The sequence below is a fragment of the Protopterus annectens genome, chromosome 4.part1, assembly GCF_019279795.1.
Source record: "Protopterus annectens isolate FY-2018-M chromosome 4.part1, PAN1.0, whole genome shotgun sequence".
NCBI classification, from domain to species: domain Eukaryota; kingdom Metazoa; phylum Chordata; order Ceratodontiformes; family Protopteridae; genus Protopterus; species Protopterus annectens.
In genome coordinates, this window is record NC_056734.1 from 452,466,680 (window position 1) to 452,481,815 (window position 15,136).

Consider the following 15,136-nt stretch of genomic DNA (forward strand, 5'->3'; position numbering starts at 1 on the left):
TTCTGGAACTCCAGCATCACATCTTTCTTTGTGGTAGTCATTCTAGCTATTCTAACTGCCTGGCCCTTTACAATACTTCTTTTTTTGGTAAATAGGATGGTGACTAGTATAGTGTAAATATGCATTGCAAAAAGTATTTTTTCGGTAGATTTTGGAGTGGAAACTATTTTGTTTTTTAAAAATCTGAACATCAAGGAAATTAATTTCCTGCTGATGATACTGAAAGGTGAACTTCAAGTAGCTTGTAGTCTGATTTATATTCCAAAAATTCTGGAATTTCTGCTACATCTCCTTTCCACTCAATAAAAATATCATCCAAAAATCTACCATAATATGCAATGCATGGAAGAAATTTCATAATGGATTGAAAAATATATTTTTGTTCCCATCCCAAAAGAACCAGGTTGGCATATAAAGGGGCATAAGCAGCACCCATAGCAACTCCTTTAAGTTGTTTTAAAATATTCACCACCAAAAAATATATAGTTGTTCTCCAAAATCAGACTCATTAATTCACATAAAAGTAACACCTCATCAGATTTTAAAGAGGAATAAGAAAAAAGAACTTCCTCAAAGAGATTTAACCCTTCCATCTTCGGAATACAAGAAAAAAGATCTTGCACATCAATGGTAAGAAACCAACAGTCAACTGACCACAAGCCGTGCTTAATTTGACCCAAAATGTCCCATGAATCTTTTAATAAGTGTGGAAATTTATTAATAATGTGTTTCAATTTTTTATCCACATACACCGCTAGGTTATGTGTCTTAGAACCTGCGGCAGTGACTATAGGTCTAAATGGTGGCTTTTTAAGATTTTTATGCACCTTAGGAATTCCGAAAATGGTAGGTATCTTAGGAAATTTATTTAATAGAAAGTTGTATTCTTCCTTGGAAATTCTCTGATCTATCAAGTATTCATATAAATAACTATCCAACCTACGGTAGGAGATGTTAATTTCATTTTTGGAACATAGGGAATATCTACCCTCTTGAAATAGTATATTTTGCATATCGTTGTTATATTCTTCTACACTGTAGATAACCACCCCTCCACCTTTATCAGGTGTCATGATTCTTACGTCCTTGTTTTGTCTAAGACTCTCCAGGAGGTTTTTTTCATCAAAATTCAAGTTATTGAACACCTTCCTTTTTTCACCCCAAGTCTTGTATAGATCTTCTTTAACTAATTAATCATATGCCGCAATAAGAGGGTGCAAGGGTGGATTAAACATACTACTTCTCTTTAAAACATTATTTAACTCACCTTTACTTGTTTTATCCGAAAAAATAAGGTTCAAATTTAACTTCCTTAGATATAGTTGTAAATCAATCATAACTGAAGCTATATCCGGCACATGAGTAGGAACAAACTTGAACCCCTTGGAAAATAAAGAAAATAAATCTTTAGGGATAGGAAAGTTAGAATAATTGTATATATTAAAACCATCCAGACTATATTTGATGTTGTCAGCACTCTGAATCTGTACTATACCATCTACCATTGGTTGTAGTTGTAATTCTGCTTCACAACCCTGCTGTAGGTCTTGTTTGTCCCTTGTCTGCGTTTGGCTATTCTTTCTGAGCGTCTGGGAATTGGAAAATCCTGCATGTCAACAAGACATTCGAACTCATTGTCACCATGATTACTATCGTCTATTTCAACATTCATATTCAAACTAGATTTAGTTCTATTCTCCACTCCACCAGAACCATACTCATGCTGTTGTTGCATATAAAAAAACAATTTGTGTCAGCAGGGTAGACCTTACCCAGCTTATACTGTTTGTTGTCCCTTTCCATCTTTTTAACTTTTTTCTTAAAAATGTTATTACATTTTTAGTCCACCCCATTAATAATTTTGTAGTACAAATTTTCATATTGTGAAAACAATAAATCAGTATTATTTTTTTCATTTAATATATTCACTTCTTCCCTTAATGTATTAATCACAGACTCATAAACTGCCACAGTTTTGGCCAACAATTCTAATCCCCACTTGTCAAACATTTCAGAGAAACTCTTTACAGTCCCAACATCATAATAAATACCATAAGGGAACTTAAAAAACCTTTAACCCTTGTGGTACCAGCTCCTGTTTAATACATTCATTTAAGTAACAAATTTCCATTTCACATAATTTAAATTTAAACAATTTCTTTTCAAAGGCATAGATCATTTCCCTTAAAGATGTATAATCAACATTTTCAGTGGTTCTATGTACAGAACTAGAATTACAAAGTTTATAACCAACTTCTTGAAAAAAAATGTCTCTGTATTAACTTGCCATAACTGTCAGTAGTATTTTTGACATAAACATTATCATTGTCAGTGTGAATTGCTCCCCTTGAACTGCTGTTGACATGACATCTTTCTTCACACAGTTCATTATTGTTGTTAACAAAACGACTTGAAATAAGCCTGTTTTTATCTTTACAGGAACAGGAACAATTTTCACACAAATGACTGGTTAGTTTTTAACCAATGAATTCAAACTGGCTGCTATTTAAGTTTGAATTTTTTTAAATCATTTGTTCTGATGAAGTCATACTATTTGATGAAAGCGCTTAACCTGTGGTTTCTGTGCGAATAAACCGTTTCTGTGGACTCGCAACGCAGTGCTATTTCTAGTTATTTGGTTTGATTTCAGCACTTGGGCCCAATTGTTTGGACTCATGTTGAACAAAATTTGATATTGGAAGGATAAGTAGAGGTGAACTGAAGCCTGCACCAATTCTACCAATGTTTCTGGGACTTCAAACTACCACAGTACTGCCCAGATCAGCTTTCTTGGGACCCAGTCATAACTTTCTCCAAATCTAGGAATGCCCAGTTGGACACTCTCCTCATCTCTAGCTTCTTCTCAAGTATCTGTCTCAATGCATAATAAATGTATGCGTTAAATACAATAGTGGATACTGCAAATGCTCTTTTCATTTTTTGGTCAACTGACTTGTAAGAAGATTGAGAAGATGAAACAAATTCACAAAATGGCAGTAGAGATAAACTGAGGATCACAAAACATTCAAGCTGAAGATTTAAAGAATTTGAAGATGTATTTCATGGCCTATGTTAGCAGGTACTGCACTACATTTGTAATGCATACTCCAAACATACCTTAAGAAAAAAAAATGAGTGCAATTCAGAAAAAGAATATGCCTAATGAATAGGTTGACATAGTAACTACAGTGAAGTCAAAGGAAATACAAGTATTTCTATGGATTCACGAGACTTGAATAAAGCTCATAAAAAGATTATCATCTAAATGTCTATCTTGTTAGAAGAAAAGTATTTTTACGTGCCTGATCTAAATCGAGGATTTTGGCAAACAAGCCTTGATAAACAAATTTCCAGACTGTGCTCCTTTACGTTACATATGAAAAGGCACAGATACCAAAGATGTCAATGTTGGCAATTTGAGTTACAGAAAAGGCTGCTAGTGCAAAATATTAGCTCCAAAGAAGAGATAAACGCACCATGCGTCGTTATCAACAGAAGGCTCTGAACCACAAAAAAAAAAAAAAAAAATTAAGAACCAAGGGCCATGTGATGTGACCCATGGACAAAGAAGCTGAAGTGGAATTTGTATAGTGGAAATTATCCTTTTTCTGGAGGTGTTTTCATGGAGGTGTTTAGGTGAAATAGCAGTGGAGTTTTTATCTAGATTGTTTAATGAAATCTTGGAAAGTGAGAGGATGCCTGAGGAATGGAGAAAGTGTTTTGTACCGATTTTTAAGAACAAGGGTGATGTGCAGAACTGTAGTAACTACAGAGGGATTAAACCGATCAGTCACAGCATGAAGTTATGGGAAAGAGTAGTGGAAGCTAGGTTAAGAAGGGTGGTGATGATGATTAGTGATCAGCAGTATGGTTTCATACCAGGAAAGCGAACTACAGATGCGATGTTTACTCTGAGACTATTGATGGAGAAGTACAGAGAAAATCAGAAGGAGTTGCATTGTGTCTTTGTGGACTTGAGAAAGCATATGACAGGGTACCCAGAGAGGAACTGTGGTATCGTATGAGGAAGTCGGGAGTGTCAGAGAAGTATGCAAGAGTGGTACAGGATATGTACCAGGGAAGTGTGACAGCGGTGAGGTCTGTGGTGGGAGTGATGGATGCGTTTAAGGTGGAGGTGGGATTACATCAAGGATCAGCTCTGAGCCCTTTCTTATTTGCAATGGTGATGGACAGGTTGACAGATGAGATCAGACAGGAGTCCCCATGGATTATGATGTTTGCAGATGACACTATGATCTGTAGTGAGAGTAGGGAACAGGTGGAAATATGCTCTAGAGAGAAGAGGAGTGAAGGCCAGCAGGACTAAGACAGAATATATGTGTGTGAATAAGAGGGAGGATAGCGGAATGGTGAGGATGCAGGGAGTAGAGGTGGTGAAGGTGGAGGAGTTTAAATACTTGGGATCAACAGTTCAGAGTAATGGTGAGTGTGGAAGAGAGGTGAAGAAGCGAGTACAGGCAGAAGAGTGTCAGGAGTGATTTGTGACAGACGAGTACCACTAAGATGAAAGGGAAGGTCTACAAGAGGGTAGTGAGACCAGCTACGTTATATGGGTTGGAGACAGTGGCATTGACAAAAAGGCAGGAGTCAGAGCTGGACGTGGCAGAGTTAAAGATGTTAAGATTTGCACTGGGTGTAATGAGGGCAGACAGGATTAGGAATACGTATATTAGAGGGTCAGTCCAGGGTGGAAGGTTTAGAGACAAAGCCAGGGAGGCAAGATTACGTTGGTTTGGACATGTGCTGAGGAGGGATGCAGAGAATATTGGGAAAAAGATGCTACGGATGAAGCTGCCAGGTAACCGGAAGAGAGGAAGGCCTAAGATAAGATTTATGGATGTAGTGAGAGAGGACATGCATGTGGTTGGTGTGACACAGCAGGATGCAGAGGACAGGAAGAAATGGAAACCGGTGAACCGCTGTGGCGACCCCTAATGGGAGCAGCCGAAAGAAGAAGAAAAAGAGGAAGAAGATTATCCTTTTTCTTCATTCTTTGTGTAGTAGTTAGACATTGTAATTTTTCCAGGAGTTGATTTGTTTTAGAAACCACCAGAATTAAGGCCAACAGACAAGGCCTTGTACAACCATCAAAATAGATATCAAAACACATGGAAGAGGACAAAAATCAGTGGTGGGAGAAGAAACCCAAGGAAACTGAAGAAGTTAGTCTAAAATGAGAAATACAAATTGTACAATACCCTACAGGCCAGCAGCAGAAAGCTTCCACAACATCCATAGCCCTCAAATACGAAAAGGTTTCCTTTCTGAAGACCACTGATGAAAAGCTGCATCAGCACCAAACTACCCACCGCTGTCATAATTTGATAGTGATTTACACAGGATGGAACATGACCCAATATAAGCAGTTCAGGCTCACCAAGCAAACATGAAAATTAAAATGGCTGTAAATCAGCTAAAGACAACAAAGCAAGTGGAGTTAATACCTTAAAAATGTTGTCACTTCTGGCTTTTAGAACATCTGAACATTTATAAGTGATTGCACACACTCAGAGAGTGAGAGAGAGAAGTCTAAAACCATCAAAAGGCTAGCAAACAGTAGTACACTAGTCTTCTGTCACTAGCTAGCAAAGCGTTTATATCAGCAATACATACCCTCTTAAATATCACAGAAAAATGAAGAAGGGAATCTCTATCTAGAAAGCATGAGAGTTCACTGAAAAATAATGCTTGGGAATCGAAACTATAACCATGACTTTTGTTGACTAACTACCTTTGATAAAGTGGACAGAAGATCACTATGGAAATGTACTTCACAATTAAATGCTAATAAATAGGTTCATAAGTATATTCAGTACAGAAAATTTATGACAAATCAAAAATGTATTCACAAACTCTGAAACTTCACAGTCAAGATGGATACATAAAGGTTGTGTACTCTCACCAATATTAATAAATACACTGGATTCCTAAAACTTGGCAAACATCATTGGCATTCAAATTGGCATGGATTTTAAATTCATTCATTCATTCATTCATTTATCTAGCTAGGCTGATAATGCACTGTCTGCAACAACAGTTATGCCATACAGAAACTTAAGCTGGCATTAAATAAAAAGCCAACAGTCTCATAGCAATAGGAAGTGCTTGTTTACAATGCAAATCCTTTGATTTGGGTTATAAAAATTGTATCTGAAATAGACAGGAGCTGTAGGCTTTAACACCCACATCAATCCATCAGACCTAGCAATATTTTAAATATTAACTGGTACCAGTGGTGAGATTAAAAGAGCAAACGGTCTTAAGGGCATACAGTAAATATGCACTGATGTGTGGCAACCAAGTACTGCCACTTCCAGAAGACGTTTTCACCTTATAGTTGCAGTACAGGGTATCACTGGCAATCAAGGATTTCCTCTACTTCAGACTGAAACTTCGCTTTCCACTGCAGTCTTAACAATGCAATTAAAACCAAACCAGAATTCTTACAAACACAATATTTTCCAGAACGGGGGGGGGGGGGGGGGTAAACAGCAACTCTTGGGAACCAAATCCCTCTTTCCCAACTTTATGGTACACTTTCACTTTTGTCAGAACTAAACTGACGAGAACATACTGACCCATCTTAAAAAACAGTAAACATTAAAATATCTCTAACTATTTAAATGGAAGCAATTAGCTCTGAGTAGCTGTACTTCAATAATTGGACACCACCATGTTGAAAGCTCATCCATAAATACACTCAAACTAATAAAAAATTCATCCAACACATTTAAAATTCAATAATTAATAAATTATTTTCTCAGACTAATTCTAAATATAAAGCATAGTACTTCGAGAAGTGAATATGCAAGCAGAATTTTCCACACACAATGAATGCATAAAAGAATAACACTCAGAAAAACCTAGCTAACGTGAGTTAAAAAGTATCTACAGGACTACAAAATGTACTGTACCCTTAATGTCTTAAGTCCAAAAACAGAACATTTAGGGTTCTTACAAACAGTACAATAATTGAGTTTTGAGTTTCATCAAGGGTATGATCCATTAGGCAGACTGCAGTAACTTCTGCCTTGAGTTAACAGCCTGTTAGCAGGATCTCCTGTGATTCAAGTTTGAATGTTAGAAGACTGCCTTTGTGTTTCCACAGTTACTTGCTGGGGGTGGGGGGCTGACTGTATTTTACTGTCCATCTAAGGCACTCACAATTTTCGCCTCATATTTTTGGTCTGTTCCTCATAAAATGTGTGGTACCTCTGGCAAATCAATGAGGAAAATCAGAGTAATTATCTTATTGTTTGGCTACGCAAACTGTAGCTAAGTCTATGCATGTACAGATTACCTACAAATTTAAAAGCTGGATGCCTACCTAAATCAATCAAAAAGTAAGAACTAATAAATACATAAAATCAGGCATTCTTAAATGTGCAAAGACTAAAATTTAAAAACTATGTATACTTATAAGTAAAGGACAGGCTGGGGATGTGGGGGCTTACCAATCTGCAAAAAGATTAATAAGAGTTCCACTATGTGGAAATGTGATTTTGTACAGGGTTAAGACTTTTTTATGCTGAAAATAATTGTTAGGACAAGCTATGTCCCTTTAAATTGTCAGTAGAAAGAGTTTGGAAAAAAAATGAAACTTACTGTATTCAGTATAAGTTGCAAACCTCAAATAGGAAAAAACTTCTATATTTCAGCGTAAATTAAAATTACTCTTAAAATTTCCAGATGGAAAGTACACCTATCACCAACAAGATCCAAATCAGAATTCTTTGGCAGGGTTTATACAGTGGATATAAAAAGTGTACACACCTCCATTAAAATGCCAGGTTTTTGTGATATAACAAAATGAAACCACAATAAATCATTTCAAAACTTTTCCCACCTTTAATGTGACCTATAACCTGTACGATTCAATTGGAAAACAAACTCTGTTTGGAGAAAAATACTTACAAGAAGCTGGTTATAAAAGTGTGCAAACACCCTTAAATGAATACTTTGCAGAAGCACCTTTTGATTTAATTACAGCATTCAGTCTTCTTGGGTAGGAGTCTAGCAGCATGGCACATCTTGAGTTGGCAATATTTGCCCACTCTTCCTTGCAAAAGCACTCCATATCTGCCAGACTGTGAGGGCAGCCCTCTTCAGGTCACCCCACTGATTTTCTATTGGATTCAGGTCTGGGCTGTGGCTGGGCCATTCCAAAATTTAAATTTTCTTCTGGTGAAACCATTCTTTTGTTGATTTGGGTGCATGTTTGGGGTCATCATCATGTTGAAAGGTGAAATTCCTCTTCATCTTCAGCTTTCTAGCAAACGCCTGAAGGTTTTGGGCGAAAAGTGACTGGTATTTGGAATGGTTCATAATTCCTTCCGCCTTGACTAAAGCCCCAGTTCCAGCTGAAGAAAAACACCACCGAAGCAAGATACTGCCACCACCATGCTTCACCATGGGGATGGTGTTCTTTTGGTGATGCGAAGTGTTGTTTTTGCGCCACACCTACCTTTTGGAATTGTGGCCAAAAGGTTCAACCTTGGTCTCATTAGATAATAACATTTTCCCACATGCTTTTGAGAAACGAAGTATTGTTTTGTAAATTTTAGCCAGACCTAGATGTTTTTCTGTGTAAGAAACGGCTTCTGTCTTGCAACCCTACCCCATAGTCCAGACATATGGAGATTACGGAAGATTGTTGTCACATGTAGTACACAACCAGTACATAAATTTCTGCAGCAGCTCCTTCAGTGTTGCTGTAGGTCTCTTGGCAGCCTCCCCAACCAGTTTTTGTCTTGTCATCGATTTTGGAGGGACGTCCAGTTCTTTGCAACATCACTACCGACCCATATTTTCTCCACTTTTTGATGACTGTCTTCACTGTGTTCCATGGTACATCCAATGCTGTGGAAATACCCTTCTCCTGACCGATACCTTTCAACAATGATGTTTTGTAAGCTCTCCGCGAACCATGACTTTTGCTGTAGCAGGCAGCTGAGTAAATGTCAGGAAAATCCTACTAGGACAGCTGCACTTTATTTGGGGTTAATCAGTCTCTGATGGCAGACGTGCACCCAAGAAGACTGAATGCTGTAATTAAATCAAAAGGTGCTTCAACAAAGTATTAGTTTAAGGGTGTGCACGCTTATGCAACCAACTTATTGTACATTTTTTTATTTTTTCCCCTAACAGATTCAATTGAAAAACAAACCAATTGTACAGGTTATAGGTCACATTAAAGGTGGGAAAAGTTTTTAAAACGACTTATTGTGGTCTCTTTTTTTATATCACAAAAACTTGGCATTTTAACAGGGATATGTATACTTTTTAAATCCACTGTAAATACTACAGATACAAACCAAAGAATAATACTGAAACAATTTCCATTCATTGAAAAGTGTCTTTCTACATTAAACATATGCCAACGGGATAAAATGAAACAAATTTCACTAAGTGATCCCAACAGCTTCTGAAAAAGAAAAATTACACAGTACTGTGACAATTAATGTCAGTTGATGAACCGTATTCAAAAGTCACAGAAGGAGAAAAAGGAAAGTAGCAAAGTCCAATAAAATTCAGCTAGGCCTAGAAATAAATTGTTGCAGCAATATCTGCAAACTAGTGGCACAGGTTTTAGCACAAACATTCAAACAAGCGATATACATTTAACACAAAAGCTGTTCATAAGAGTACAGCATAAAATATACACCAGGTGTGTCAAATACATTAGCACTAAATCTCTCTCAAATAAGCAAAAAAATGCAAAAATGTGTTAAATAACAGCGTTTAAAGATCAAAGATGGCCTGAATGGCATTTGGCAAATGAAAAGTGAAGATGCTGGATGGCAATATAACCATTAACAAAATACTAAATTAGAACAGTATGAAATGAAATTATTCAATCAGCTATTTGCATTCAAGACCCTAAAAGACTAAAATCTGAAAATCTCCGTTGCCAGCATTCTGCCTATAAACATACTAGCACCAATCCCTTTCTACTCTTCTGCGTCAAGCAACTAGAAATAAACTGTGCAGACTGTCACCATTAGAAATCATAAATACCAATCTAATAAGTGTGCAATAGTGAGGCATGCTATATTTGAACTAACACTAAAGTGTAAGTAGTATCAAAATGAATCCTTTGACATATGTCCACTGGAAAAAAGTGCAGTTGAAAACAATGTATTTCTACTTCTAAAGGAAAGACTTCCCTCACGGCCACACCAACACAAAAAACAAAAAAAAAACCTCTCAAGTCCCCAATAAGTAAATCTACTACTCAAGGACATAGAACTGCAAAATTGCTTGCAAATTTGTAGCATTAACACTGATTCACACATATGCTTATACCTGACAATAATAAAAAGCTATACATATGCAGAATACTCTCAAAAAATAATGCTCAACAAATGGTTTGTTATTAATGGTTGTGCAAACCTAACTTACAAGTCTCACAAAAGAAAATGAAAAATGGGAATGCCTGTAAGCCAGTACAAACAATCTGCAATGAACAACATAAAGAATAAAATATTCCAAAGCAAAGAAACATTCACTTTGAGGACCTTTTTCCAGCAATTCAATATAAGCAATCCTCTTCTCAGCAGAGTTCACTCCAGAGTACGCTAGTAAGACTTAAGTGCAGTAACTTCCTATGTCATGTCAGAAATTTGCCACTGACAGCCAGAAAACTATGTCACATCTCAGTACCCACTGCTTCTATTAACCATGTAATTTCTAGTGTATATTTATTGTATTCTATTTATGTTTGTTACCGAAACTCTTCGTCTGTCTTCAACTCCCCCACCTAGTAGTTATGCTGACCTTGACTCAGTCGTAAATATATACTGAACAGTGTCAAAGATGCCACTTTCTCTAATATGTAATTTTTGTAAATATATTTTTTGTACTTTATCCTTTTTGTGTTTCTGTATTTTCCTATTTGTACTGTTTCACTATTACTACTATGTAAAACTCTGAATATAGGTTTCTATTTTACTGTGAGATTATGTATATAATTTTACCTGTGCTTTTCTCCTCTGGTCTCCACTGAAAATGGGCTTCTGGCTCAGTTGGGCTGACCCAGTTAACAAATCTCAAATAAATAAAATAAAAATGATACAACCACAAACAAGTGAAAATAAGAAAATACACTCTAAAGTATGAATGATTCATAAGCACAAATGCACAATATAGCCCCCTGTGCACATGGTTTTCAACACTGCATAATGGCTGTCGGAAAGCATCAACCAAGTACCTGGTAATAACTGCAAAATCAGGATCACCACACTATCTGCACACAATGCCGATGTTGAAAAACAATCATTTTTATTTGATTAAGCACTTTCATCGGAATGTACTGTATGACTTCATCAGAATCTAAAGTCTGAAGTATTATTCTTTTTCAACACCAGCTGCTATGCTGCTTCCAGGATTGTGTTTTCTGGTTTTGTTCGCGGTTATCGGTTTTAACCATCCAACCTTACTGACAAACAGTTGTTCACACTGACAGCACCTCAGTCAGTACGGAAGTACCTCTCAAATGTCCCTGCTTTTCAGGGACATCCCTGATTTTGGCTCTGTCCCTCTTAATCCCTCCTAAAACTAGTGACTTTTGGAGAAAAGATGGTAAATTACATTCAATGAATAATGACCATAATTAAGAGTTACAGACTTCTTTTACTTCAGAAAATGTGTATTAATTCATATGCTCTGATTCTATCAATGCCAAAAAGATTTTTAAGTGTTCCTGATTTTTTTTTGGATTTGTCACAGATTCTTTTGAAATTTGCCCCCGATTGGTTGAGAGCTGTGGGAAGTCATATGTAACCTAAGCAATATCATATGACAGAGCAACGCTCCTGATATCAACTTTGAAAAGTGCATGTACTTTTACATATTACACAAGTATATGTATTACACTTTTTAATACAAAATATTTTCATATAAAAAGTCATAAAGTAAATTTTGCAAGGGCCAAAGCAAACTTCTGAAACAAAAGCAGAAGCAATTTAAAATGAGTATGAACCTATGAACTTGGAGATGTTTAGTGTAACAGGACAAGCTAACAACTACGGTAAGTTAAAGGTAAGAAGATAAGGAGGGGAATTATGCAGAAGCATAGGAGCAATCACCATGAGGAACACACGAGGAAGGGTCATACACAGAGTCAAACTGGTTAACTTTGCAAATGACTAATGTTAAACAATATAGAGCACACAACATAGACAAACACAGTGCACTAGAATTCATGTGTGTGTGTCACCCTGCAATGCACTCCTGTGTGAATGACTACCATTAGTTATATCGCCATTTATTTGCGTGGTATGCCGGTTCCAACTAAAACTTAGCTATCAGAGACACTTTTAAAATATTAGTAATATTAACTTGAAATATTAACAATTAAAACATACAAATTAAATGAGAATTTTCTGAAATAAAAGAAATCTATAATTTTAATTACTGTCATTATTTAGGTGCCATTCAACACCTTTGTCCAAAAGGTCAACAATTTTAGGAGGGATCAAGGGGAACATCGCTAGAATTCGAGGGACAGCTGAGAGGTATGACTTTTCAATACCAAACTGACTTGCACTTCTACAGCATCTCTTCTAATTTGATCTCATAGAACATCAACCTCGCCAACTCATACTCCCTCGGTGTTTCATACAATTCCAGTAAAAAAAAAAAAAAAAAAAACACATGAGCCACTCAAACTTACTGTCATTTGGAATTTCTTCAACATCCAGCGAGTATACCCACACGCTAGCCCAACTTACCCGTGCATCCATAGCTCTCAACCTTCCATTGCCAAAATGAGGAACACTCGCCTTCATAATGTGGAACAAATGGGCAAAATGTGGAACACATACTAATGGTAGGGTTACCACCTGCCCCACTTTGCGAGGGACAGTCCCTATTTGGGCAGTTGTGTCCTGCAAAAAAATTGTAAAAATGGCAAATGTCCTGAGATTTTAGGACAATTTTTTTTCCTGTATGTTATGTAACAGTTGCATAAAACAGTTATGTATCTGAAACACCTAAATGTTATAAGAAACAGAATAAGCAACTAAAATGCAATAAGAATAAGCTTTTATTTAGCCTAAAAAGTGAAGTTTTGTCCTTTGTACTGGACATGGGTATGTTTCGCCTGCAAAACCTGACGTTTGTATCACAAATGTCCCACTTTGGACATTTATCCATGGTAAATAGAAATTAATCATATTAATTCATTAAAAGATCTTCTTTATAAGTAAAACCAGCATATTTTAACCATCCTATGACCTTACTAGTTGATGTTGTTAGTAAGCCATTAGTTAGGGTTGCCACCTTTTCAAACGTCCAAAGTGGGACATTTGTGATACAAACGTCAGGTTTTGCAGGCGAAACATACCCATGTCCCGTACAAAGGACAAAACTTCACTTTTTAGGCTAAATAAAAGCTTATTCTTATTGCATTTTAGTTGCTTATTCTGTTTCTTATAACATTTAGGTGTTTCAGATACATAACTGTTTTATGCAACTGTTAAGGTGGCAACCCTAACTAATGGCTTACTAACAACATCAACTAGTAAGGTCATAGGATGGTTAAAATATGCTGGTTTTACTTATAAAGAAGATCTTTTAATGAATTAATATGATTAATTTCTATTTACCATGGATTTCACTTAAAAATCCTAACACTAAATGTGTGACATACTCTTTCAATGTGAAACTTTGAGGAAAAAGAACTTTTTAAGACCCCAAATGAGGTACGTTCCTCGTAATGAGGTACACTTGAGAGGTATACTTACATGCACATAACGCATTCGCTGTGCACAAGCAGATGCACTTGCACACAATTTTAAATACATGGTTTAATGTTACTGTAACAATTTCTCCTAAGCTGACCCACTCAGTGCACCAACTAGATTTCAAAAAACATACTACGAGAGTAACACATTTCTTACCAAGTACTGCGGAGAAGCATTTTCGTAGGCAAAAAGCTAAGGATCTTCTCCACTACCTCAGGCAGATTGCTTAAAACAAATGAAGCTTTGCTGTCTGAATCATTAGAACACTCCGCGTTTTCCATATTTTTTATTTTACAACAAACAATTATATTCCGCTAATTACTGGGAAAAACACTGTTTACATCCGGGCTTTCTGTGGAAAAAAAAAGTTTTACTGCGTGCTAATACGTAAGCTACGTTCACTCCCAAAGTCGTTCTCTACAGGAAGTGCTGGTTAACAGTGTAGAAGGCTAACTTAACGATTCCAGACTGATACTCCTTTTTAGTAGCTGTGTTCGCTTTTTTTCTCGGGGAGTCAATAGTAAGTCCCACCTATCAACAAAACAATATTAGCCCAAGAACTACAATCACCCCACAAAGTTAACTTAAATTCCCAGCTAGCACGTTGGGAGATAACGTTTAAATGTTACAATTTAAACAGCTGACATGTAGTGTACCTTTCCAGATTATAGCCCCATGAAGTCAGTGCCAGTGAATCTTTATATATGGTTAGAAATGTATGATACCTAAGAGTTATGATGGATTTTATGAATCTTAGCTTTCAGCTGCCCTGATTCGCTTCGTATTTTTGGTCTGTTCTTGGAAAATGTGTCTTTACTTCTATTAAACCTTTGAAGAAGGCAATCTTTCAGAAAAGACAGACTAAGGTAGACTCGGGAATTCTAGCAACGTTTTACTTTTTTTAAAGGCAATATTTAGAATCTGTCCCGATTAGAACAGGCCCTCATAACGTTTGTGTCTAATCCTTTTCCCTCTTTTTTGTGGCTGTGCCTCTGATTCCAACAAAGATGAAAGCAATGTTACGCATCCTGAGCTTTAGCATTATGGAAAAGAAAGGCAAGCTTGTTAAGTATATTTCTGACATCAGAAATGTGTTTAACCAGTTTTTGTTAAGTACCCCTTGTGACACACTGAAATGCTGCCAACTCAGCTAGCTGGAATTTTGTAAATAATTATATGTCACTTGAAAATATTAATATGATTTATATAGAAATGTGACACTGCCAGAACAGAAATGTATGTTTTGATGGCAGAAGCTGGAACATATAGAGTTAACTTGCAAGCCCGCAAGAAAATAAGTAGAAATTATTTATGATTGTGTTATCTCAGTTTCAGCTCAGCAAGAAGACGTGCTGTCTAGGGCTAGAAGT

General features: G+C 36.5%; 1 protein-coding gene across 1 annotated transcript in view; it reads right to left on the reverse strand.

Moving 5' to 3' along the window:
• The window catches only part of FBXO22 (F-box protein 22), a 381,068-nt gene extending 366,892 nt beyond the window's left edge, over nt 1-14,176 (reverse strand). Inside the window, exon 1 of the mRNA XM_044070271.1 lies at nt 13,923-14,176. Within this exon, the coding sequence (XP_043926206.1) occupies nt 13,923-14,047 (125 nt within the window). The 5' untranslated portion in view covers nt 14,048-14,176. The remainder of the gene's footprint in view (nt 1-13,922) is intronic.
• Nucleotides 14,177-15,136: the final 960 nt, after the last annotated feature.